We start from the raw sequence: 25,636 nt of genomic DNA, 5'->3' as shown, positions 1-25,636 counted from the left end.
GGCAATACTGAAAGCTTTAAAAATGGATTGATCTCCTTGCCCCGATCTGTGCTCACCACAATTTGATTGCTCTGATCTACAGAGCGCTCCTTGGACTTTGTGGCTCGTTTTTGTTTTTTTCCTGACATGCGGCATGAATTGTAGGACCTTCTATATACATTTACATGTGTGCCTTTCTAAACGATGTCCATTCCATTCATGTGGGCACCAGTCAAGTTCTGGACACATCTCATTATCATCACATTCGCATACCAGGAGAAGGTGGAAGCAGAGGATGCCATCATCTATATGCTACACTGATCACTCTCCCACTTGGACAGAGGCAGTGGTGCTGTAAGAATTATGTTTCTAGACTTCTCTAGCGCCTTCAACACCATCCAACCTCTGCTCCTAAGGGACAAGCTGACAGAGATGAGAGTAGATTCATACCTAGTGGCATGGATCGTGGACTATCTTAAAGACAGACCTCAGTATGTGTGTCTCGGGAACTGCATGTCTGATATTGTGGTCAGCAACACAGGAGCGTCACAGGGGACTGTACTTTCCCTGGTCCTGTTCAGAATATATACTGTACATTGGACTTCCAATATAACTCGGAGTCCTGCCACGTGCAAAAGTTCGCTGGTGACACTGCTATCGTGGGCTGCATCAGGAGTGGGCAGGATGAGGAATACAGGAACCTAATCAAGGACTTTGTTAAATGGTGAGACTCAAACCACCTACACCTGAACACCAGCAAAACCAAGGAGCTGGTGGTGGATTTTAGGAGGCCCAGGCCTCTCCTGGACCCCGTGATCATCAGAGGTGACTGTTTGCAGAGGGTACAGACCTATAAATACCTGGGAGTGCAGCTGGATGATAAATTGGACTGGACTGCCAATACTGATGCTTTGTGCAAGAGAGGACAGAGCTGGCTATACTTCCTTAGAAGACTGGTGTCCTTCAACATCTGCAACAAGATGCTGCAGAAGTTCTATCACACGGTTGTGGCGAATGCCCTCTTCTACGCAGTGGTGTGCTGGGGAGGCAGCATAAAGAAGAGGGACGCCTCACGCCTGGATAAACTGGTGAGGAAGGCAGGCTCTATTGTAGGCGTGGAGCTGGACAGTTTGACATCCGTAGCAGAGCGACGGGCATTCAGCAGGCTCCTATCAATTATGGAGAATCCACTGCATCCACTAAAGAGTGTCATCTCCAGACAGAGGAGCAGCTTCAGCGACAGACTGCTGTCACTGTCCTGCTCCACTGACAGACTGAGGAGATCGTTCCTGCCCCAAACTATGCGAGTTGTCAATTCCACTCGGGGGGTAAACGTTAACATCTATCTCTCTCTCTCTCTCTCTCTCTCAAGAAAAATTAAGGCCAACAGGATGCCCCCAAGCACAATTAGGAGTGTCACAGCAAAGGGTCTGAGTACTTCAAGGAATTTGAGGTTTCAGTTTTTGGTTTTTAAAAAATTTGCAAACCTTTCTGAAAACACGTTTTCACTTTGTCATTATGTGTTATTGTTTGTAAATTATTAAGCAAAAATACCAAATTTATCAATTTCAAAGGAAATCTACAGCACAATAAAATGTGCAGAAAATGAAGAGTTCTGAAGACTTTCTGAGTCCATTGTACATACAAATTAATCTTGGTATACTCTATATTGGCACATCAAAAGCTGAAAATACAACCCTGTTAAGCTGCTCCTTTGACAGCAATTACTCCTATTTTGTTTTTGGAAAAACACAATTTTCCCATTAATTATTATTCCCTTTCCTTTCAAATAAAGCAGCTTTTATACAGCTATCCTTTTCCTCTTCCTTAAGCTTTTCATGCCTGTTCCAGATATGTTACAAATTCTCAGATGAAACACTGTAGGTGATGGGGCAACCTTGACAGCTGTGAAATGGGCAGAGGGTGGCTGCCATTTCGGTCATGGACTATCTTTTAGCCACAGGTTTTTGCGAGTGCCTCCCTTCAAAAGTCAGTTGAGATTCAACGACTCAGACCTTTTCTGAGATGTAAGAGGAGCTCCTCTGAAGGTGTGGCACATGCAGATTTATTTAGCTGCTAGGGGCTGACATTGTTATTTTACACTCATTACTCTTTGTTCATTTAATATTTATACTCACATTTATACTTAATGTTCATTAGAGACACATTCAGTGCTGATTTTTAGAATCCATTAGGTGACTCTACACAAGTAGTACTGTAAACTGACAAATGAGTTCTTAATCTAAATTGCCTGCATGGTCAATTTGTCCCTAGTTGACATGTTGAATAGGAAATCACCATGATGGGTGGAGAGTGCCTAGACAGGACCTTTTAACAACACATTAAAGTCTTAGAAAGGAAACATGTTTCAAAGGATATTGATACTGCAGCTGATTATGTGATTTTTTTTTTTTTTTTGTAATTCAGTCTGAGTGTCCTCGACTGATGTTATCTTTTTTTCCCTACTACTTCACAGAGTTGCCAATGTTTTACACAATTCCACTCCCTCAATATTTCATGACCCCTGTGGCTACAATAATACAAATACCTACATTATGCATGGTTGCTGCTGTAGATGTTTTCTTCAGTGTAGCTTAGTTTTCGCTGTATGTGGCTATTTCTTGCCCTCATGTCAAACAAGGAGATGGTCCAAAGTCTCAAGAATTTTCATACATGTGTTTTAGTCCTGAAATCCTGAAACTAGTGTTTGGTCAACAAAAGGTGGTCTAAACTGAATTTAACCTTCTTGAAGGTGACAATAAAAGTATACTGAAAAATCGTGACATTTTTAATGGATGGTTTTGATGTTGTTTGGTGCTGTCCAGTTTTGGTCTACATAGATGCTTTTTCTATTAGAAACTTTATCTCCATTCTGTAAGAAAATTTAACATTAACATTTTTTTCTCAGGCATCCACACAAACTACATGGGGTAAGTAATAAAAAAAACATTAATTTTTGAAAGTAGTATTCCTTTAGTACTGCATTTATTTCAAGATTTGAGATGCTTTAAGTGTTTGTACATTTAAAAAGTAAGACAGGGTGCCTGGCTCTCAGTCAGTGGCTTTTTAGTTTTTGAATGTAAAAAAGAAAAGCAAGGAAATGTAACACAAATGGAAATCAGTAGGCTCTTGTTGATTTTCTTTTTAAACAACCTTTTTTTCTGACAAAGGAAGATTGGTCACAGCTTCTTGGATGGTATGTTTTCAGTCAATCTCATTAATTTCAGGAAAGACTTCAAAAATATATATATTGTATACTTATTAATATACATATATGTCATATACGGTAAATTTTCACAGTAACTTCCTTCAGCAACATGTTATCTATCCTCCCCTACTGCAATCAATCATTTCATCTCTGCATATTTCTTGGAATTTAGGTGGGCCACGTCAGCTGTTTGTCTCCTTTGGTCTGTTTTTCTCTGTTGTCTTATTTTATTAGCTTTCATTATGTCTGTGTGTTAGAGGGAGGCCTGGTTGGGGTCAGGGTCACAGATTATTTCAGAGAATTTGTGACAGGAGTCAGGCTATAAATCATCCATTTAAGCACTGCAGTAACCGTGATAACTTCAGGGGTCGTGTTGTTTTTTTAAAGCAACATCACATGAGAACACTAGAATAATCGAAAGGTGGAAGGGGTCTTTTATGAATAGAAGACCCACAGTGTGCTAGGGGCAGCAGGGAGACCCATGTGGCAAGCTGGTACCTCCTGTTCTGAGAAGGTGTTCTGGAGGTTGCCTGGTCTTATAAAAGAGAGTGAGATGGGTTCAGATTTGCAAGGACACCACCAGCTGCTAGAGAGAGAGAGAGATTGGGGGTGTGAGGGTCTCACAACCCATTCCCAGAATTTTTAACTGATTTATTTCTTTAACATCTTTTACATTTAATTTGTTTGTCAATTTTCTTTAGGTCCGTAGATGGCAGTGTCTCCCTGAGTCGCTGTGGAATGGCCAACTGGACACAAGACTCTGGCTTGTTTGTAGAGACGGTGCCCACTCCAGGTCAGAATAACAGCTGCAGTGGAGTGGCACTTTGCCCGAAGACCGTGGGTAAGTTCAGTGGTTCTGCTAAGGGGAGGGTATCACCATAAACCACCCGTCAGTCTTACAGGTTTTTCTTTTTTTATTGATGCTCTACAGCACCCTCCCCCACTCCTCCTAAAACCTATGTGGATTTTCTTCTGAATGAGGTCAACACGGATAGCCCCGGCTCCGAGGAGGACTTAGAGTTCATTGAGTTGTGGCACACCTCAGGAAAACAGGCAAGCCTGGAAAACATCTGGCTGTTGTTGTTTAATGGCAAGGACAATAAACGCTACAAGGAAATTCACTTGATTGGTTACCATACTGATGAGAGGGGTTTCTTCCTCCTTGGAGGTGCCAAGGTGACCCCTAAACCTCAATATAGCTTACCTCCCAATATTGTGCAAAATGGCCCTGATGCTATCGCCTTGTACCGCAGTCTCAAAGGTCCGCCTTCCAGTCAGGAGAGCCAAATTCCCACTGAAGGTTTGCTGGATGCTGTGGTGTACCGTTCCCACTACTCTGCTGCTGGGGCTCAAGCCCTCCTGGAGGCCTTAACCCCAGGACAAAGTCACATCCTTGAAGACCCGAGCTTCAGTGCTGAAGATGAGTCCCTGAGCCGCTGCCACAATACATATCCACGCAATTTGGACGCCTTTAAGGTAACTAATCCAGAGCCCAAATTAATACTGTGGCTTAGAAATGCTGTTTTTGATAAGAAAGGAGGTTAACTTGTGCAGACCTGGAGGGAACATTGGCTTGGTAGGGGGAAGATGAGCAGTAAATGAGGGCTTTGCTGAAATTCTACTCGGTGAGATTAAGAAGGTTCACATGTAGCATTTGGAAATACCATCTTTAGCAGAAAAAGTTCAGGAGGGAATTCTGTCTGTTGCCAGTACATGCAAGATTATAGCCAGTCTTAGCTGCTTGAGCTAATATAGCACAAGCCAGTCTCCAATATTGACCTACTGTTCATTGTGGTATGGCATACTTTACACAAGACCACCGAAAGTAATAGTAAATCCAAAATGAAAATGTTGTTAAACATGATAGTACATTTTTAAGGAATAAGATTTTGAGAGCATGCAGGGTAAGGACAAATGCAAAGTAGGCAATAAAAGCAAAATTCAAATAACAGAGATTCATCAGGAAGAAGGAAGGTGAAAATAGTCTATATAGAGGCCAGTGGAGAAATGCCTTAGCAGATGACTTGGTCATCCCTGAGACGCTGAACAGTGTACTGTCAAGTAAGCCGGTGTCTGTAATTTAAATATTTACTTGTGTCTTGTTCCATAGACATTGTGATGTAGCTTTTGAAGAATTGTACTCCTAAACCTGTCTCCACCTCCATAATGCAGCAGCAAACAAAATAGAAATATAATATGATATATTCTATTATAATACTGTATAACAATAATATAAATTTTGTAGGCCCCTAAAAGACCTACAAAACCAGGCCATGGCATTTCCTAGACTGTCTAGCAAAGGCCTCACGCTAGGTGTCCTGAACTCCCAACTCTACAGGCAGACCCAAAAAATCGGCAGCAGGATTGTAAAGTTATAAAGTCCCAAAATATATCAAAATAACTCTCAAGGGAAACAAAAACTGTAAAACAAAAAGAACTTTAGCTTGAGAAAGAAATCCACAAAATATTTCTATTAAAAAGATACAATTGATGTAAACAAAAAATGGCAAATAATTATATTAACAAGGAAACCCACAGTAACAAATCTTAATCCGCAATCCCGTAATCAAAATCAAAGTACAGAAGCAAAAATCCAAGAAGCCAGAAAATGAATACTTACAAACAACAGCACTCTCCGGACGTTAATAAACCACTAAAGAATCCACTCCCAGCTGTTGTAATTCATGTTTATATTTACTTTTTCTTGAGCTTTCCTGAAGCTTTAAAAGTGATGCATTCTTTTCTGAGGTTTTCTCAACCAAACCTTTTGGCAGCTCCGAGATTGAATTTTTTTGCAAACTACGTTTTTTGCTTTCTTTCATAAATTTTTAGGATAACACTTGCTTTGTATTTCGACTTTTGTTTTTGGGTTAGTATTTCTAGTTTTGTCTTTTTTCTCTTTGATTTTTGGTTTTAACTTTTGCTATGCTATTTGCTTGTCTTTTCTCCTGGTCCTTCCTATAAAAAAATTCGGGTTTTGAATTACTGGAGACTTGCATCACAAAGCTTCTCAGTTCAAAGATTTTCATTGCGGTGAACTGCTGGTGGTCAACTGCAAACCTGCACTAAGTGGCTCAGAAGCGATCGTCATCTAGCTTGAGTTAAAGGAGTAACTCGATTCGTCAGCTGTGTAGAGACCTCTGAACACTGTGAGCGGCGCGCTTGTTGGTGACCTCAGCTGATCTCTCACTTTATTGACCCCCCACCTATTTTTGTGCAGTGTCAACACTACACTCCACCCATCCACTGTGCAAATCCCATCCTTCTCACCAAGTGGGTTTCTGTGGCCCCACAACACGAAGCATCTCCATTCGAAGATTTGCACTGTGGTGAATTGATGGTGGTCAACCGCAAACCTGCAAGATCTGTCTCAGTAGAGATCTCCTTGTAGCGTGAGCTAAAGGAGTAATTCCATTAGTCAGTGGCACAGAGACCGTCTCTGAACACTGCAGGCAGTGTGCTTCCTGGTGATATCAGTTGATCTCTTTCTCGGTCAGCCCCCCCACCTTTTCTTCACACTGTCACCACTACAGGCTTTTGTTTTCACAAAAACAGTCAGTGCACCGGCTTCAGAAAATTTAAGGGTGATCCTTCAGCAGTGACATTGGGGTGGTCACGCCTTTTGGGGTTCCACCTACAAGAATCGTAAGAGAACATAAGAGCACAGTGCTAAATAATAAGTAAACAGAAGAATATTGATTATGTGATTACAGTAAATATCAAAAATAATTTAAAATAAAGGCATACAAATAAACATGAGCCAGGTAACAAACCTCTGTCTGTGCCATAACACTATGTGACCCTAAAGAAATCGTTTAATCTGCCCATGCTCAATATGTGAAATGTTCATGGAACTTATTGTATTACAGAAAAACGTTGTTTTGCTGTTGAAAAATGTTATATAAAATAAAGGCAATTATTAAAAGTAAGTCATTGAATCACTTCATACAGGACCAGTGTTCTTAGACAGCACTGAACAGTCCTTCCTAGCCAAGTATCAAGACCTGGCATAATATACTGTGACATGGCATGATTACTCACCGAGCTGTACTGCCACACCCCTGCAGAATGCCTTAGTACAGCACATCCTTCCCTTTTGCCAGTTGCACAATAAACATAAAGGCATAAAGGGTATGCAGGCCAGAACAAGCAGAAGATAAAGTTGATGCCTGAACAAGTTTGGAAGAAGATCTGTGTGTGCAGTTTGGTGGAGAAAAGCAAAAAAAAAAAAAAAAGCCATGTAGGCTGTGATGCTTGACTGTTATTTAGAAAGAAGTCTGTGGTATTAAGATAAAGTTTGGCTTCCAAAAATATTTTAAAACAAAATTGTATGTAAATGAACCACATCACATTTTCCTGCTGTCATAATGTTGGCATGAAAGTGTGCATGACTTTGTAAATAGGGTGGTGATTTTAAACCACTTCTAGTTCCTGGTTTAAATAAGTGATTATCCATTCAGTTTCTGAACCTGCTTATCTAGTATTCGATTACTGGGAGCTTATCCAACAGTTAGTGTCGCAACCCTAGTTGGAAAGTTAGTCCATCATACAGCAAGTTCTCACAGTTGGTCATGGTCACACCAAGGCAGATAATTGTCTCCAGTCAGTTTGACAACAGAGATTTGTTCTACATGAACACCGTGAGAACAGCATGTATAATCTACATAGACGACATCTTCTCTAGAAATTAATCCAGAGTCCAAGCACTCAGACCTTGAGCTTTGTGGGTCCTCTCTTTACATAGATAGATACCACTTTATTTGTCCTCAGGGGGAAATGCGGCATTTTACAGAAGCTCAGTAAATAAATATTATTATACCAGTAACGGCGCACTGCACGTTGACACTTGACTTGAGCATTCATAGTTCTCATCCTCTTTCACTGTACGTTTAGCATTCGTTTGCTTAGAGGTTGATGTGCTTGCTGCTTCCTGAGCAGCTGTTCTTCTCTCCACCCTAGCGGCCCGCTTCTTCTCTTCTTCCGTCAGCATCTTTTTGCGTTAAAACTGATTAAGTCAGCGTTTGTGTTGCAATTACTTAGTACGTTTTCCTTAATTTTTCACTTAAGCTGGCACTTAAGTCTTCAATCTACCTCAAGAATGATTTAAGATATGAAGAGGCAGGGGAAGTGATGGCAAAGGTGGTAGGGAATGAGAACGGCACCCGTATGCATGTGCCACACAACTGCCCTGCTGGCCACTGCTGAGAGTTGATTTTACAATAAAATAAAGTAAAAATAAAAAGAGAAATAACCTGGTGGTAGATGTCACGTGGTATATGAGTACCAAATTTCAGGTCAATCGGTCAAATCGTTTGCGAGCTACAGGTGATTCAAAATCCTGGACAGACAAGTGAACAGCCACAGTAGTATATTATATATAAAGATGATGACAAGCAAAAAAAAAACCTCTGAATAACACACCAGAACAATTAAAAACAAAAGAAAAATTTCTGACTTGGCTAAAGATAAAAAGAGCAGTCACAGTCCCAGGGAAGCACTATAAAGGCGAATTGTAATTGGTATAAAAGAACTCCAGCAACATTTCACACACTGCTGCTGAATAATTTGCTGGCTGGAAGTCCTCAGTTGTAGTGTGACACAGAGAGGATGTGCAACTTTGTTCATAATGGCACTCAGTTTTGTCTTCATATGCCCCTCTACTACAATCTCCAGGAGGGTCTTGTGTGCTTTCCATAACTCAGCCCACCTTTTTAGTTAGTTTGTTGATTTGGTGGCCCTCTCTTTTGTGATGTTACCAGTTCAGCTCACTGGGTAGAAATATTACACTGGCCATCATAGAGTTACAGAATATATGCATTAGTCAGTGAGCACAAGATACCAGTTTACCTGCGGGAGCCAAATTGTTGAAATTAACGGCCATATTCTCTATAGAGTGGCCACTTAATGGGGCACAGCTGTCTTGTAGTGAATTGACCTGAACAGCTCAACAAGTCTGACATAGGAGATGGCCCACATTAACTCCAGTTTTCATTTTGATGTGTCCCATGATTGTTGGTGATAGATCTTTTCTCCAAATGGCATAATCTCTTTCTTTATCTATATCTCACATCATTGCCCACAGGGGGTTTTGTCATGTCTTGGTTCTGCGTGACCCAAACTAGATGATGTTTTTCCAGTTCTTCAGTTTTTGTTTTCCCTAACATTGTTTTCTGCTGACAAATTTGGAAATCATTGAAGTTTTCTGACTGATGTCCTTGTTTTGCTATCACTGTTATACTTGGCTGTTAGTTGGTTGACTGGATCCAGTTTACTAATCTGCACAAGACATGGGTATCAGGAGTTGGCAGCAGCTGCGCCCCTAGCCCTTCCTTTTCCCTAAACTTTACCCTTGTACAACCCCCCTCTCCCCAATCGATATGTGTTGCCTAGAAACACTAACTGTGTGTCACTCACGTGGTGGCAGGTGCCAGGGACTTAAAACAGGGAGCCCTGTGCCTTATGAAAGTCTTGGGCTGAGCTCTCTGTGTCTTGTGCTTGACTCCCAGCGTTCATTGTTTTTTGATCCTTACCAAGCCTTTTTGAATTCTGTTTTTGTTGAGTGTTTTGGATACATTTATCTGTATTTGCTGGCTTGTGTCTTTCGACCTCTGCCTATTATTTTGTATTTTGGGCCTCAAAACATTATCTTCATCTTCCTGTTGCCACTGTCCTATCTGCTCATCCAGGTCTGCACATTACCCTATGTTCTTAGAGTCAGTGCTTTGAGTTGCCATTTTCTCCTTTCTTCAGGAGTCTGTTTCTGACTACAAGACTGCCTTTTGTGTGTGTGTGTGTGTGTGTGTGTGTGTGTGTGTGTGTGTGTGTGTGTATAGGTGACCACTTGTGATACGTGTATGTTGTACTGATCCATCAACTTTTGTTAAGCTAGGGCACCTCATCAGTTTCATTACATGGAGTTATCAGGTGCTTTGGGTTTTTTAAACATTGGACACCCTTGTCCAGAAAACCCAGCTGAGGTTCATCAAGCCTTCGTTTGTGCCCTAGCAGCAGTCTCCTGCAGATCTGCTCTCTTGATGCAGAGTCTGGAGACTCTGTGCCAGTGGTTCTCAAACTGGGGTCCGCAGTCCCTGGGACTGTGAGAAATGATTGCATATTTATACTATTTATATTTTTATAATTATTAACCTTTACTATCCGAGGGGAAGTAAGTGACTGAGCTCCGTCATTACCCCCCCACCACCTAGACCCGACCACTAATCTGCTGTTCCGTTATTCGCTGCCACTACATTGTTTTCCCACCATTGTCGCTCGGCACAAACCAGCCCTTATTATTTTTATCATAATCAAAATTTATCGATTCTTTCGTAGAATCAAAACACTCGCAAACAGTTTTCGTATATTTTCAAAGCAAATAAGAGCGCTAAGGTTGGATACTGATAATCAACAAACAACATATTTTACATTTTTTGTGTTTTTAAGTGGTGAAATTGCCCGCACAACGCAAACGAAGTAAAAGTGTTCATAATGAGACAATTCAAAATAAAGCGATTGCTAAGAGGCGGTTTAAAAAATCAACAATGAATAAAAGTGTCTTGATGATCTGGTCGTTCCATTGATTTTGATTTGAATATAATTTTAAAGTCTCATTGAAGCAGAATGACATCTAACAGTGGATAGAATTAGATAAGATCCAAATTTTTCTTGTGAAATAGTGTTTTGTTGCTAAAAAGAAATAGGAAAAATACTTAAGCTTAGGAACTTCATACTACCCGAACTCTAGGAAAACAATCGCCCGCTGACAGTAAACATGCGTACTTATTTTTTGACATGACTTGAACGCGACATATTTCTGAATTTTATTGTGATACGGAACGAAAAATGAATACTGTACCACAATATAAGAAGAGAAAGATAGACAAGGTTAAAATGCCTGTACAAGCAGTCTTTTTTTCCGAAGAAGTTACTCTCTGGGGTACTCTCTCATGGGATAAATATGGTGTTACATATTTGAAATATTTTACCATGATTAATCCCATTAAAATTTTAACTTAAATTTAATAACTAAGATGTACGAAATATTTTCTGAATAAATAATTGTTTGTCAAAAAATGTTTTATTCACAGCAGCCTGTACCTATGCAGTGCCGTGCAGTGGGTATGTGGCACCCTTGGGCAAAATATTTGGCGCCCCCAATTTTCTTGAAATAATATTGATTTTTTAATTTTTAATTAAAGGGTCTGCGAGCCATCGAACAATTTTTAAAGGGACCGCCACGCAAGAAATTCTAAAGAAGTTTGAGAACTGCTGCTCTGTGCTGTCGTAGATGGCTCTCTTCTTCATTCTTTCCCCTGTGGTATCAGTTGCAGAGTGTGACTTTCAAAGCCTCTGCACATCTGATAGTGTTTTGTATGATAAACTCTTGCCAGCTAATTTGGTGCCCATCATAATATATACAAAGCCACTTACCCACCCGGTGGGTTTACACTTATCCTAATTGAACTAAACTAAACCTGCTGAATGAGCAATCGCTAAGTGACAATGGCAATTAAATCTAAGAAAGGATTTGAAAGGAAATATGAAAGCAAAATCTTAACCAGTAATTTCAGGAACACACCAAGCCAGTTCTGTATATTAAAAAAAATGCTTTTTCTTGAAAAAATATACATCTTTAAAATGCCTTTGGGCATTTTTTGGCACAACATAAACAGCATCAAGGAAACCAAATGCAAAGTTAGAAGAGCAGTTTCATTAAGGGTACACTCTGGAAAACCAGTTCCCCTTAAAGCCCAGTGCCACAGACCCTTGTATTCAGATTCAGTGAGGTGATGTTTGCTTTCTTTCACTCATGTTGTTAAAAATCTGCCCTCCTTACAGGTAGCTTTGTTGACACCAATGGAACCAAATGCCTGCAACGCCAGTACCAGTGTTCCTGCCACCCCGACACCCCTGCCCAGTGCCTCATATGTAATCAGTGAAGTCAGCAGCTCCAACTGGACTAGTCAGACATTCTTTGTGGAGCTGCAGGTTGAACCATTTAGTAGCCTGGTTGGGTTTGTCCTGGTCCTGTTTGAGAAGGAGGGCGCACAGGAGTTTGCTAGAGTACCTTTACAAGGCAAGGCCAAGGACACGGGTTATTTCCTTATTGGAAGTAATGACGGCTCAGGTATGAAATCAGTATTATTATCTGCATGTATTCTTGAATGAGCTAAGTAAGTTAAAGATTGGATTTAACAATTGTATTTAGATTATTGTTTTTGCAAGCATCTCTGCAAGGGGTTATCAAAACATTTTGAGCCTATACTGATTTAAAAGTGGCCAAACATTAGTTCCTGTGTACTAAAATATGTGAAGTTCAAGTTTCTAACAATTGTGGTTTATTGTGTATGTTCCTTGTTTCATAATCATGTTAACATGGATGCCAAATTCTACAAAATCAACTATGATACTGTCATTGAATTTCAAATTGAATTGAAAGTTTAATATGAACTGTCCAATTTTAACACTATTGGACTATTTATCAGGGGTTTCACACATGTTTTTTTAGCTGTTTTGTTCCGTTTCAAAAATAGTATTTTGAAATAAATATGACATTTACACTGCAGCTTTGTGTTTGCTTTATGGTTGTGTTTCATCACTGTTTTGGCCGTGGCTCAGTTCTATGGCGATGGTGTGACAGTGTGTCTCATTGTGACATCATCGTCAAGCATCTGTATACTGCAACAGCACATAGCCATTGTCATTGTCCAAATTTGTGGGCAAACTTGGTGATTCCTCTACATGTTGTCTCAGAGCTCTTGGTTTAGACCATTCATGAGCATGCTTTTCACAATGACTTCTGGTTAACGTTTTGGCTCTGTGTCCACTGTTGACTGTTTTGTTGGTTTTGACTCGGCACATCTTTAGGCTATGTTGTAGATCTGTCTGTCTTCTGGTCTCCTCTTAAACCGTTTTCAAAGTAGCAGTACAATATGTGGCAGCCAAGAGATGGAATGCAGAATTGCATTGTGACGAGGCATCTCTTGGAGATGACCCAAAGTCTAGCTAGCCTTTGTCACTGATAATAGAAGAAAATGGCACCACCATGGCAAAAATTGTAATGGAGAATTGAAGAGCGATGTTGGACGAGATATCAGACATTTTAGGTGTTACTGTAGTTATGGGTCAGTTGAATACATTTTTCATAAATAATTAAACTTGAGCATGGTCTCCACACATTGCATTCTCAAAATGTTAACTATTAAAATGATCCATTGTGTCATAACTCCGGCCAATGAAATTTAAGAAGCATTTCATAACTGGGAATACATCACTATGACCCAGAATCCAAAAAAGAACAATTGGTGAAAGCTTAGTGAATATCCAACATCCATGAAATGTAATTTCCAAGCCAGTGCCATCAAGATCATGGGCACAGTAGTTTTTGATAATGTTGAGAATATAATCAATACAGTGATATTTCTCAAAAGACACACACATCTGGACAATATTAAAGTGATTTCCTTTGGAGTTTGTGGCACCAGTTAGGGAAAAGCGGTGAGGAAAGCTGTCAACCATACTTTTCCTTCTCCTGCTTCTCAAGAGTACCCTGCACAGATTTCATGGGTTGCAAAGACTCTTCTATAAAAACCATGGATTCATAGAGATGCCAGCCCTACATATTCACCAGGCAAGGCCCAATATGATTTCCACACCCATGGGTCAGAGCTGTGGGACAGTGGTTACAAAGGCAAGATAACATTGGAGTAGCACAGAAAAGCTTTGGGAATGAAAACTTGGTTTATTTTTACCAGCGTTTATCTTGATAGATCAGGCTTCGAACTTTTTGATCACATAGAAACAAAAAATTTGTAATGTCAAAGTGTAATGAAAATGGTCATTTTTATAGCCAATGTAATCACAGACTAGTTGTACTATGTGATTGAGGGACAGAATTCCAGACCAGGGTCAGACATGTCTACACTACCAGCATACTCGTACTAATCTTGGCTCATTTTATGAACTTGAGGGGTTTTGTGGCTTGTGCAGAATTGCTCAATATGAATCATCGTGCCTTTGATGTATTTGCAGACCAGCAGTGGCCACTAACATTTGCTAGCCTCCCATCCACCCCATTGGCAGGAGTGGCATTGTTTAACAACTCATCTGTGCTGAACCTGACTATTGTGGATGCTGTGGTGTTTACCAAAAACGAGGAGCTGTTGCAGAAACTTAATCTACAGAAGCCATCCGTGGACACCACCATGATGTGAGTCTAGTCAGCTGTACAGATTTCCACTTTGACCAGTGACAAGTTCTTACACACAACTTTTTTTCTGTACATTTTAGGTATCAAGCCCAAAATGTGTCTTTTTGCCTTTGTACTAAGGAGCATTCCATGGTATGGTCCATCTCACGACCCTCACCAGGTACCAAGAACCATTGCCATTTTGAAATGGCCACCACCCCAGTTTGGATCTGTTTAACTGTGCAAGGAAATGCAGAAACAGGTAATGGACTTAGCAGAGAAATAGATAATGAGTTCAAAAGCTGTGCTCTCATGCTATTTTGTACAGAGCTTGAAACTGATGCTTGACGGAGCTTCCACCTCCATGTAGCAACAAATGGGAGGCAGTTGGCACTCAAAGTATATAAAGATTGATTTGGTCAACATGGACTACCTGATTTACCTTAACATGTTCATCTAATACATTTATTCACTGACATTTTCTCTCCAGTAGCTGAAAAATAAATACTGCTCATAATCAGTGGTATTAATAAAACTTCAGTATTACATAATGTCACACAAATTACTGAATGTCAAGATAATTCAGGATGTTTTCACTTAAACAAACGTTTGCAGCACTACACTTTTCATACCGGGTTTGTCAGAAAAAATCACCTTTTGTGACATTTGTTTTTGTGAGACTGATGTTTACCTCAATATATGGAGGAGACATTAATTCTTGTGACGCCAAAGTAATTCAAATGTCACAGACCTGATCATGTACTTGTACAAATCTTTCAATCCTTTTTTAGATGTCCAAACGTTTAGGCCACTTGAATAAAATCCAGCTTGTCACTTTAAGATCATTATTTCCGAATTCCTGTGAAACAGCCTCTGTTTTGTTGTTTTCAATCCGCCTCACATACTTACTGTAAGTGATAAGACTTGGCTGTTGTTTGTGCCCGTGTGTTAATGCAGAATTAGTCATTGATTTAGAATGACTGTGAGTGCTGAAATTACTCAGAACTGGTGACGGCCTCTCATTCACCCTTGTACCATTCAAGTATGTGTTATGTAGCCTGCTGCCAGATTTTAGTTGTTATACTAATAAATATTATTTTGGTTTCAAAAAATCCAATGTATTTAGACTTTAATTGTACACACACACTTAATCTCCAAAAATTCAGAATTAAAAACTTGAGCAATGATTTGTGTCCGTGTACACAGTTGTCTTAGGAGCAGGTTTTTGCTTGAATTCCATTCCTAATTCCTTTTGAACAGCTCTGCCTAGTTGTAGCCCATATACATTTGGTCCTGCTTGCCTCTTTTCCTTATATTTTCCATATATTTACTTATATTTGTGCTCTACCAAGATGTCTGGATGAAAAGCTCTTAATGTCATCCCCTCCTTAAGAAAAATGAATTCTAACAGAAGTAGTGTGAACCCAGCAGCCAGAGGTGTAGCTAGGGTTTTCAGCGCCCGGGGACAACTGAAGATTTCGCGCCCCCTCCTGTTTGCCAAAATGCAATGGGGAACATCAATTCAGCGCCCCCTGGATGCTGCGCCCAGCGACAGATGTCCCCCCTTGCCACCCCATTAGGTAGACCTCTGCCAGCAGCAGTTTCCCATCGCAATTTTCAGTATCAGAATATCTGTAGTCAGGTGTTACCCAACAACATCAAAAATAGTGAAGGCAGCTCAAAAGGCATTGTATTAAAATTTTTGGTGCTTGTTGTGCCAGTTAGGGGCTCATTTCATAGAGAGAATGAAATTATATATGAACTTGAAAAATGAAAAGTAAAAACTACTGGTGCTGCCTTCCTCAAATTTATACAACCTTACATTTGCCTTGTTATATGATGTCATCCTGTGGCGTTGTGTTGAGCAGGATGAACTTCTTTTTGCTGTAATCTGTTGTACTTATGCACTCACAGGCAAATTTGTAGTGATTTAAAAACAATGTGGGCATTACATGTAAGCATATCTCAGCACCCCAACCTGTGAAAATCCAGCACCCCCTGCTAAATTTGTTATGGTGATGACCTTTATTTATTTATTTTCACCTTATACAATTTCTTGTATTAGGAATTTGTTAGTTTTCGCATACCCCTTGGAGGTCAGAGTGCAGGGTCAGCCATTGTACAGCACACCTGGAGCAATTGCAGCTTAAAGGCCTTACTCAAGGGCCCAGCAGAGAAGGATCTCATTTGGCAGTAACAGGGATTCAAACCGGCAACCTTACGGATACCAGAGCAGATCCTTAGCCTCAAAGCCGCCACTTTGTGGTTGAGTTATCAAGTTGTGGTTAAGACCTTACTTTGTGATTGTTATGTGCATTGTAATTTTTACAGCCACTGATAGATGACCATATGGATGTCAAAAGAGTCCTGTTTCCAGCGCATTTTTATTAATTCACTGAATAGGTTCATAAAGTGAATGCTGTCACATTTAAACAACCGAGATAAATTCTTACTTGCTTATGTTAATCAATATGCAGCATGTCACCACTCTCCAGTGCCATGATCAGTAAGTATTAATGCTTTACTCAGAACCTTCTGCCTTATTAGTGCAATTAAAATTCTGATTCTTTTCTGCATGGTTTTGCATAGTAAGGTTTTAAAATAGCATTGTATCTCAAACTCTGAGTACAGTATAAGCAGACAAACCCAGCACTGAAATAACACTTATTAGTTTTTTAATATACAGATGTTCTCTCTACAGTACTTTATAGTTGACTGATAAGTACATCAGAGTCTGTAGTTTAAGAAACATACAGATTTGCCAGTTTCAAATAAGGCCAGCATCTCAGGGTCATCTTCTGATGACACTGGTGCTTGCCTTTTATTTAAGGATGCAGGCATCTGAGGACTTGTGAGGCATCTGTTTCTCAAACTGTAAACTGGACTCTGATGTACTGACCCTCTTTGGCAGTTTTGCATCTGGATCAGGATGTGTTCCTGATAATATTAAAGGCCTTTCCAGTCATTCAATATTCATTTCCTAATCTGTGCCTTTAACCCTGAGTAGAATACAAGCTTTTAGTCCAAAAAATGTACATTTTAAAATGTACTCAAAATAGGTAAAGTGGGTTTGAACTGCATTTTTTTTTAATTCTATGCTATGGCTCATTACACTGCAAACTGAGCATGCTGCCTGTAGCTGATGTTTTCAGCCTGTTATTTTTATTATATTTTAGCCTGCCTGCAGTGGAAAAATGAGGAGAATGACATGCTGAATGAGGTGACTGTGCATCTGGAGGATCGTTGCCAGTGTGGCTTGACAATTCTCAGTCTGCAAAGTGAGTTTATTTTATGTTTATCTGAATATGTTTTGTATTAACTACTGCTTTGGATTCGGTGCCAGTGATTTAGCCTCCAGCTCCCTACATCCCTAATGATGGAGTAAATGGGATCAGACAGTGGATGTGTGGATGGTATGGACAGTTCATTTATTTTAATAAATGTGTGGATTTTAAGGCCATGTTTCTTACAATATTACCTCTCAGCAATTGTTAAACTCATACACGATAGAACAATGTAGGATTAAGGAATATACAAGTATAGAGAAGTCAGATTCACATTTTTAGTGATGAGTGAACCTCGCAGCAGACATTGCATTTACTGTACACTATTAGAAAGAAGTTGATGTCATTTTACGGCTTTAAAAATTGACATCCACCCATCAATCAGTCAGTAATCAGAGCTGATTGATCTTTGTTTTGAATACATGAGTCACTCAGTCATCTTTGAACAGTGTTAAAAATGTAAGACAGGTGGATACATGATTGTGGAATGTCGTCTTGCTAAGTGAGACTAACTTTGAAAAGAAATGTCACTGGTCTGGCAGCATTGCATTGATTGATAAAATAACAACAACAACATTTATTTACTGTATATAGCACATTTTCATACAAATAATATAGCTTAAAGTGCTTTACATGATGAAGAAAAGAGAAAAAAAAAGACAAAGTAAGAATTAAAATAAGACAACACTAATTAACATAGAATAAGAGTAAGGTCCGATGGCCAGGGAGGACAGAAAAAACAAAAAAACTCCAGACGGCTGGAGAAAAAAAATAAAATCTGCAAGGGTTCCAGACCATGAGACCACCCAGCCCCCTCTGGGCATCAATAAACAGTGTCAGCATCAAAACTACCACCAGCATTCCCGGCCTATGATTTAATGTGTGAAGACAGCAGACCCAGGTTACTAGAAATGATTGTGGTGTGAGTAAAGGGGCCAGAAAAGAATGTCCCAGGTCTTTGGTTTTGTTCAGCTCAGGGAAGTTGAACGCAATCCCACATTCAACACCTTGAAAGCATTTGAGAAGACTGGGCATAGTGGCCATATCAGTGGAAGATAAATCTGAATATCATCTGCATAACAATGGGAAGAGAGATTATACTTCTACAGGATAGGACAAGGTGGCCACATATACAACAAAATACTTTAGCCCAAAATGGTGACATTTGCAACATACAGATGACTTAAAATAAATTCTCATCCACATGCAGGTTAAAAGCCTAGACTGGGTGGAAGTGTAGTGTTTCAGTTTTGCCTGAGGGGGGTCTATTTGTGGACCAACTTGGGCCTTGTTATAAAAATCATCCCATGACATTCACACAATGGGATTCATGCATTCATAGTGTGTGAATCCCCCGCAGCGGTTCTTTTTATTATTCTTAAGAAAGAAGTAGCATTGTCCCACCTAAACTAAGAATGAAGCCGGTTTCTTCCACAGTGCTGCTCTGTTGGTTTGTTTTGAATAAATTGTTTAAGTAGACAGTCACTGCTGTACAGTGCTGATATGGAAAGTGTTAAGTATAGCAACACAACGCGTTACAGACCTACATCTCCCATTAGTCTGAAGTCTAACAAATCATCAGGACCAGATTATATTTGTGCTTAGGACTTAAGGAAGGTAGTTAGTACATACGTAAACCATTGGCACGTATTTTTCAAAAATCTCTGCACACTGGGGAAATTCCACAAAACTGGAGACTAGAAAATACTATCCTTGTATAAAAAGGTGATCAGGCTGACCCAAGTAACTACAGGAGAGTAAGGCTAACATGCATCAAAGGTACATTAATTAAAGGAATTACTATGGCGTAGATTAGCAGCACATGGCAAAAATAGGAGCTTTAGGGAACAGTCAGGATGGGATCAGATGGGGAGGTCGTGTTGTACTAACATGCTGGAATTCTATGAGAAAGCAACAAAAGAATATGATCAGTGTGGTGTATATGAATTTTTTTCAGGAAGAATTTGATAAGGTCCCACATGAGAGGTTGGGCATTAAACCAAATGAGGTGGGAGTTCAGTGCGTGGTGTGTAGATGGGTGCCAAATTGGCTAAAACTCAGGATGTATAGGGTGATGGTATGAGGAACCTTTTTGGAATTGGGTGATGTTAAGTGTGGTGTCCCACAGGGGTCAGTGCTAGGGCCGCTGCTATTTTTAATGTACAGTATATAAATCATCTAAATAGGAGTATAAACAACAAACTGGTTAAGTTTGCAGATGATGCCAAACTCTGAGGGATGGCAGGTAACCGTTAATCAACAGAATCATTACAAAGAGACATGGACAGCATACAGGCTTGGGCAGATTTGTGGCAGATGAAATTTAATGTACGTGAATATAAAGTATTAGTTACAGGAAGTAAATACAGTATGTTAGGTTTGAATATACACTGGGAGGTCTGACACTTGAAAGTACTGCTTATGAAAAGGACTTAGGAGTCTTAGTGGACTCATCACTGTCAACCTCAAGGCAGTGTTCAGAAGTCATTCAGAAGCCTAACATAATGTTGCATTATTTAGAACTTATTTAAGCTTTATAATGCAGTAGTGAGGCCGCACCTAAAATACTGTGCTCAGTTTGGTCTCCGGGCTATAAAAGAGACATAGCAGAGTAAGAAACAGCCAAGAGAAGAGCAACTAGGTCAATTCCAGAACTGCAGGGTATGAGTGAAAAATTACAGGAATTGAACCTTTGCAATTTAAGTAAATGGAGATTAAGATTAAAGTGTTTACATTATGAAAAGATTAAGTAAAGTAGATCCCAGCTTTTCCTTTAACATAAATTCTGCAACAAGAACATGGGCACAACAGTTGGAAACATGTTAAGGAATAATTGTGCACAAACATTAGGAAGTTTTTCTTCACAGATGGAACTATTTTTTTTTTTTTTTTTTTATTAATTTTTATTGTAATCATTCCATACAAACAGATCAATTTATAACCAAACAAATTGAAAACAAATCAAACCCCACCCCTGAGAAGGAGAGCTGCTTAGGGCTTTTTAATAAGACAACATTAAGCAAAGGAAAGGGAGAAATAAATATATATGTAAAAAAGAGATAAAGAAGGGAGTTAAATGCGGTAATGGTTATTTCTCTTATTCTAAAATAATATTGATCAGATCCTGCCAGGTTTTGAAAAAATTTTGTACAGATCCTCTAACTGAGAATTTGATTTTTTCCAATTTCAAATAATATAAAACATCGGTTTCCCACTGACTTATCAGAGGAGAGTTAGGATTCTTCCAATTTAACAGAATGGACAGATGGAACTATTAGATACAGTATATGGAATAAGTCTTGTGGTAGACAGAGGGACTCTGAGAACATTCATAACTCAACTTGGTGTTATTTTGGAGGAATCATGGGGATAAAATGGGAGAGCTTTATTGGGCTGAATGGCTTGTTTTCATCAAAATATTTTGGATGGTTTAATGAAAAATAATGGAAATCATTGTTAATGTGAAATGGTTGCCTCTCATCTTCTGCTTAATGCAACTTCTTAACCTACTGATCAAAGTTAATATAGTAAAGTGCATTAGATAGTTAGTGGTGCAGTTTTTGCTTCCTGGAAAAGATGGATATTTCAGTTGGAAGGGAGTGGGGGAGTGATGAGCAGGATTGAATGGATTTTCATTTTGTCCTTCTGACAAATGCCAGGCAGTTCTTGTAGAGTTTGCCAATAGCTAACTGGAGCAATGCTGAAGCAATACGAGAAGTGGTGTGTCAAGCCTTATATACACATAGCTTTGAATGGGAAGTATAATTCATTCAGTTTGTCTTTGTTAATTTAGTTTATTTTACTGTGCAGTCCTGAACAGTCCTACCACATCACTCCTTGTTCATCAACTACATTTCATATTCACATACAGCCTAGTTTTTAAAAATGTATTTACAGAAAAAATATTTTTAATATCTTTTTACTTCAAGACATATTTCAGGAGAATATCTGTATAGCAAGACCTTGTTTCAAAGTATTCACATCATACAGTATATGTGGAACAAGCCTATCCCCTAGGACCTCCTGTGTTTTGAAATGCAGTTGTGAAAATGCACAGAAAATCTGAGCTGTTCAGTAGGTAGTCATCTAGTCCAATGTCTGTCTTACTGCAGCTGCAAATGTGACCTGTGATGGGGGGCTGGTATACGTGAGAGGGAGCATTCAGGCCCAGGATGAAGAGCAACTGAACCGTATCCGCCTTGCATCCTGGGAAGCAACAGCAGCAAAAGCCCATCTGCACACTCGTGGAAGGCTCGCTTTTACAAACTGCAGTGAGACGAAAGCCAACCAGTTTGGAAACAAAGGTACCACTCAAGCTAGACACCTAGAAGTGACCTCCTAGTCTGCCCTCTTTGGTCCTTATGATTCGTTTTTCCCCGCTCTTTCCTTCAGATACATCGGTTGGCTGGGAGATTGCAGTGATCATTGGTGTGTTGCTGGTGACTGGGATTGCGGTTGCTGCTGCAGTTTACTTATACAGAAGAAGGTAAGGAATGAGCAAGGCCGCTGCACTTGACATTGTTGAGGCTGAGTCTCCTGCATCTGATATCACCTCCTCTTCTAGCCATAGTATTTTGTAACAATTTGCTTTTACTTTGGCTTCTTTAATCAACCTACATTTTCATCGTTTTGCATTATTTTCCGATTTTTAGCCAGGATGTATTTGTACAGTATGTCACTATGAGCTCCACATTACATAACTCCCATCTTCCCACATGCACTTGTACACATGCCGCCCACCATCTCCGAGTATTATTTATACATATTATAGGATGCGCCTAAGTTTATAATAATAGGAGAAAATAATAAATGAAGGCTCTATGCCTTCATCTGGATGCAGTCTTTAAAAGTCTGTGATGACATCTCGCTGAATCCGATATCCTAAAAGCAGAATATTTCTTCTTTACTGTAAGACATCCTTGAGCTGCAAAACTTAAAATATAGGGAAGAATAGCTACTACAAATAGCAACAAAAATAACATTGCACAATCCTCTGAGCAGCCCTTGTACACACCAGAAGTTACTACTTCAGGTCAGGAAACAGCAACTTCATAAAAGTCAGTTCTGCTCTACCTGCATTGATCCTGACCAGCCCTGGTCTTGTCATCAGGTAGAAGCAAACTACTTGGACATGGTAAAGGTGGTGGACTTTAGAGGTAAGGTTACCAGTTCAATTCCTATCTGTGCCTCACTCAGAGACCCAAGTGAGACAATTCAACTGCCTGTGCTCCAAATGTGAGGAAAAACATATGGCATACTGTATATGTCCTGGTCACCTTGGATTTAGGCATTAACAAAATATACATAGTGGGCATGAAGCCATAGAGGGCTTTTTGGGGGCTTAAGTCACTCCTAGAATTAATGGGAGTTACCGTCTCCAAAAAAATAGAAAACCACTAGGTATAATGTTATTCGTCTACCAAACGTATTTTATTTAGTTTAAATATAAATGTTTAATTTTGAAATGTGTTCTTTCTAAAGCTTTTTTTTTGTAAAGGACCAGGAGAAAGAAGTAAACCACCTGTGTTAGACTTGATTGCTGGTTAATGATCTTATTATTTGTCAGGCCGGGGGGCTAAACAAGAATTGAAGTCAAGAAATCAGAAAATAAGTATTTTTAACCAGAAATGTACCAAAGAAACACTCACTAGAAGTAACCCAGTTTTTAGAACGTCCACGTTGACCCTCATGTGGTCACATTGATGATGCCACATGCTGTGCAACCCCAGGATAATAAACCACCCAATAATAAGCTTTCGTAAAATAAACGTCCAAATTTAACTCCTTGGGTATCAAAACCCCACAATTAAAGTGTCGATTGTCCCAATCACCCCAGGGAGGCATGAGAAAAATCAAATAATGAAGCCAATCACGGCAACATAAAAGTGTTTTTTCCGGGAGTGCATCCTTTGTCATTGGCTGTTTTTCCTCAGCATCCCGTAGAATTATGCAGTATCTGCTCCACCCCCACAGCTATCTCTGTCAAAAGCTTCTGGCACAGCCCCGGACTTATCCGATAATAATAATAATCACCTGTCTAAGCAGCTTGTTCCCACGTCTTTTACAGGAATCCAAGGAACTACTCCACAATCGAGCTCAGCTACCATGGGGAGGGAAGTCCCGACTTCTAGGACTCTGTAAAAAGCCGAAACGCTACCCGCCATGTGCCTTCTTTACTGCACTTGTTCCACATTCCTTCGGATGCCTTGTTTTAATGAGACTCTGACTGACATGCTGCCATGGGCCTGCTGGGCAATTGAAGTGATAAACTGTCCGTTTTTATTTTTGTTTTTAATACGTTGCATGCAAATGACTTTTTATTTTGTTAACGAATAGTGCTTGGGGAGGGGAAATGTTGGTGGGGTGCAGGGTTGAGGGAGGGTGTCTGGATGTTTTTTTTTAATTATTTTTGCTAATGTCAAAGTCCACTTAGCAAAATACACAGGTTTTTAAAATGTGCTGGCCACTGGTTTTATTTTTGCGCCCACTTGTTCCTTTTTTTTAAGCAATAAATCATGGATGAGATGAGTTCATATGAGTAATAGTAGAAGTTGTGTCAGTCAAATTCTTTGATAGAAATGTGTGGCTCATTTGATCCCAACTGCCTCTCTAGAATCCTAAATCTGACAATGATTTTGAATTCTATAGTGAGATTTGGGGTGGGTGGGTGTCACACCTGGTGCCAGGACATGGTTACAGAACCTTTTGCAGTTGTAAAGCCAGTTCTGTAACCTATCAAAGCACCTTTCACCAAGACACATTTTGGACACCCGAGGAAAAAAACAAAGAATGAGGCCTTGTCATTAAAATACAGAAGTGACACACTGGCAGGGTTTTATTGTGTTATCAGAGGAACCAAACACAAAATGTACCAACTAACCTCTTAAGTTATATTCTCAAAACGAGCTAAACCACCATTACCTGTAACCTCTGCCCCGTCTCACTGTCTGCATATATACCCAGCATATTTGAATGTTACATGGAGATGTCGCAGACTTAAAGCAGTCACTGCATGCAAGGGATATGCGACAGAGTCCTAAATATGACGGTTTTAATGGACCCACTGTGTCCCAAACATTATCATGGGGGGGGTGGGTGGGGTGACCATGTAGAAAAAGTGTTGTGTGACTGAAATGTATGCAAATCCCCTTAAATGAAAGTCTGCGATGTGTACTTTAATCACAGCTAAATTGTTTCATTTCTGATTTTAAACTGTGGATAAATCAAGAGGAAAAAAATCGTCTGCGGTGGGTTGGCACCCTGCCCAGGATTGGTTCCTGCCTTGTGCCCTGTGTTGGCTGGGATTGGCTCCAGCAGACCCCCGTGACCCTGTGTTCGGATTCAGCGGGTTGGAAAATGGATGGATGGATGGAAAAAAATCGTGAGTGCTCTCCCCTAGACTTTCTCGTATACTCAGATATGGGGATGGATATTTGAGGAGTAAACCGCAAGACAAGGGTTATATTTATATATTATGTACATTAAAGAAACATCAACAACAAATCAAATTAATAATATATTGAACAATTATTATAAAAGTAACGTTCAGTAAATCGGACTCAGCAGCTGCATGAATAAAAGATAAAGTACCACTTCCGATTAGTGGAAATAGCTCAGAAGTTTTTGGAAATTTACGTCTTGTACCAAATGCTTGTGTGCAAAATTTGATTGACATAACTGAAAGCGTACTCAAGTTACTGTGTTTACATACTCACTCACAGACAGACAGACATAATTCCAATAATGTTATTTTCGGACTCTGGGAGGTCTAAAACAATGAGATTCATCAAAATCTCAAGGTCGAATACAATACTTTCTCTATACTTCATATACGAGAAACTAAAAATGAGTCTTTGTCCCAAACATTATGGAGGGCACTGTAAATGCAAATTTCGCATGTAGAAAATGTAAGTACTGTTCATCCCTCCATTTATCACTATGTCGAGCACCTTAAATTAGAATCAGGAGCAAATGATTAAG

At 39.7% G+C, this 25,636-nt stretch overlaps 1 protein-coding gene across 2 annotated transcripts in view; it reads left to right on the top strand.

The window, feature by feature from the left end:
* Positions 1 to 24,185, top strand: part of si:ch211-183d21.1 (uncharacterized) — a 29,890-nt gene extending 5,705 nt beyond the window's left edge. For both annotated transcript variants that reach the window (XM_051933367.1, XM_028814061.2), the window contains exons 4-12: positions 3,889 to 4,028; positions 4,119 to 4,663; positions 12,023 to 12,311; positions 14,216 to 14,393; positions 14,474 to 14,634; positions 17,549 to 17,650; positions 21,769 to 21,960; positions 22,049 to 22,142; positions 23,724 to 24,185. In XM_051933367.1, the coding sequence (XP_051789327.1) occupies positions 3,889 to 4,028; positions 4,119 to 4,663; positions 12,023 to 12,311; positions 14,216 to 14,393; positions 14,474 to 14,634; positions 17,549 to 17,650; positions 21,769 to 21,960; positions 22,049 to 22,142; positions 23,724 to 23,787 (1,765 nt within the window). In that variant the 3' untranslated portion in view covers positions 23,788 to 24,185. The remainder of the gene's footprint in view (positions 1 to 3,888; positions 4,029 to 4,118; positions 4,664 to 12,022; positions 12,312 to 14,215; positions 14,394 to 14,473; positions 14,635 to 17,548; positions 17,651 to 21,768; positions 21,961 to 22,048; positions 22,143 to 23,723) is intronic.
* Positions 24,186 to 25,636: the final 1,451 nt, after the last annotated feature.

This window comes from Erpetoichthys calabaricus, chromosome 11 (genome assembly GCF_900747795.2).
Source record: "Erpetoichthys calabaricus chromosome 11, fErpCal1.3, whole genome shotgun sequence".
NCBI lineage: Eukaryota > Metazoa > Chordata > Cladistia > Polypteriformes > Polypteridae > Erpetoichthys > Erpetoichthys calabaricus.
Note: the sequence above shows the minus strand (reverse complement) of the source record. Positions and strands in the feature narration are given on the sequence as shown.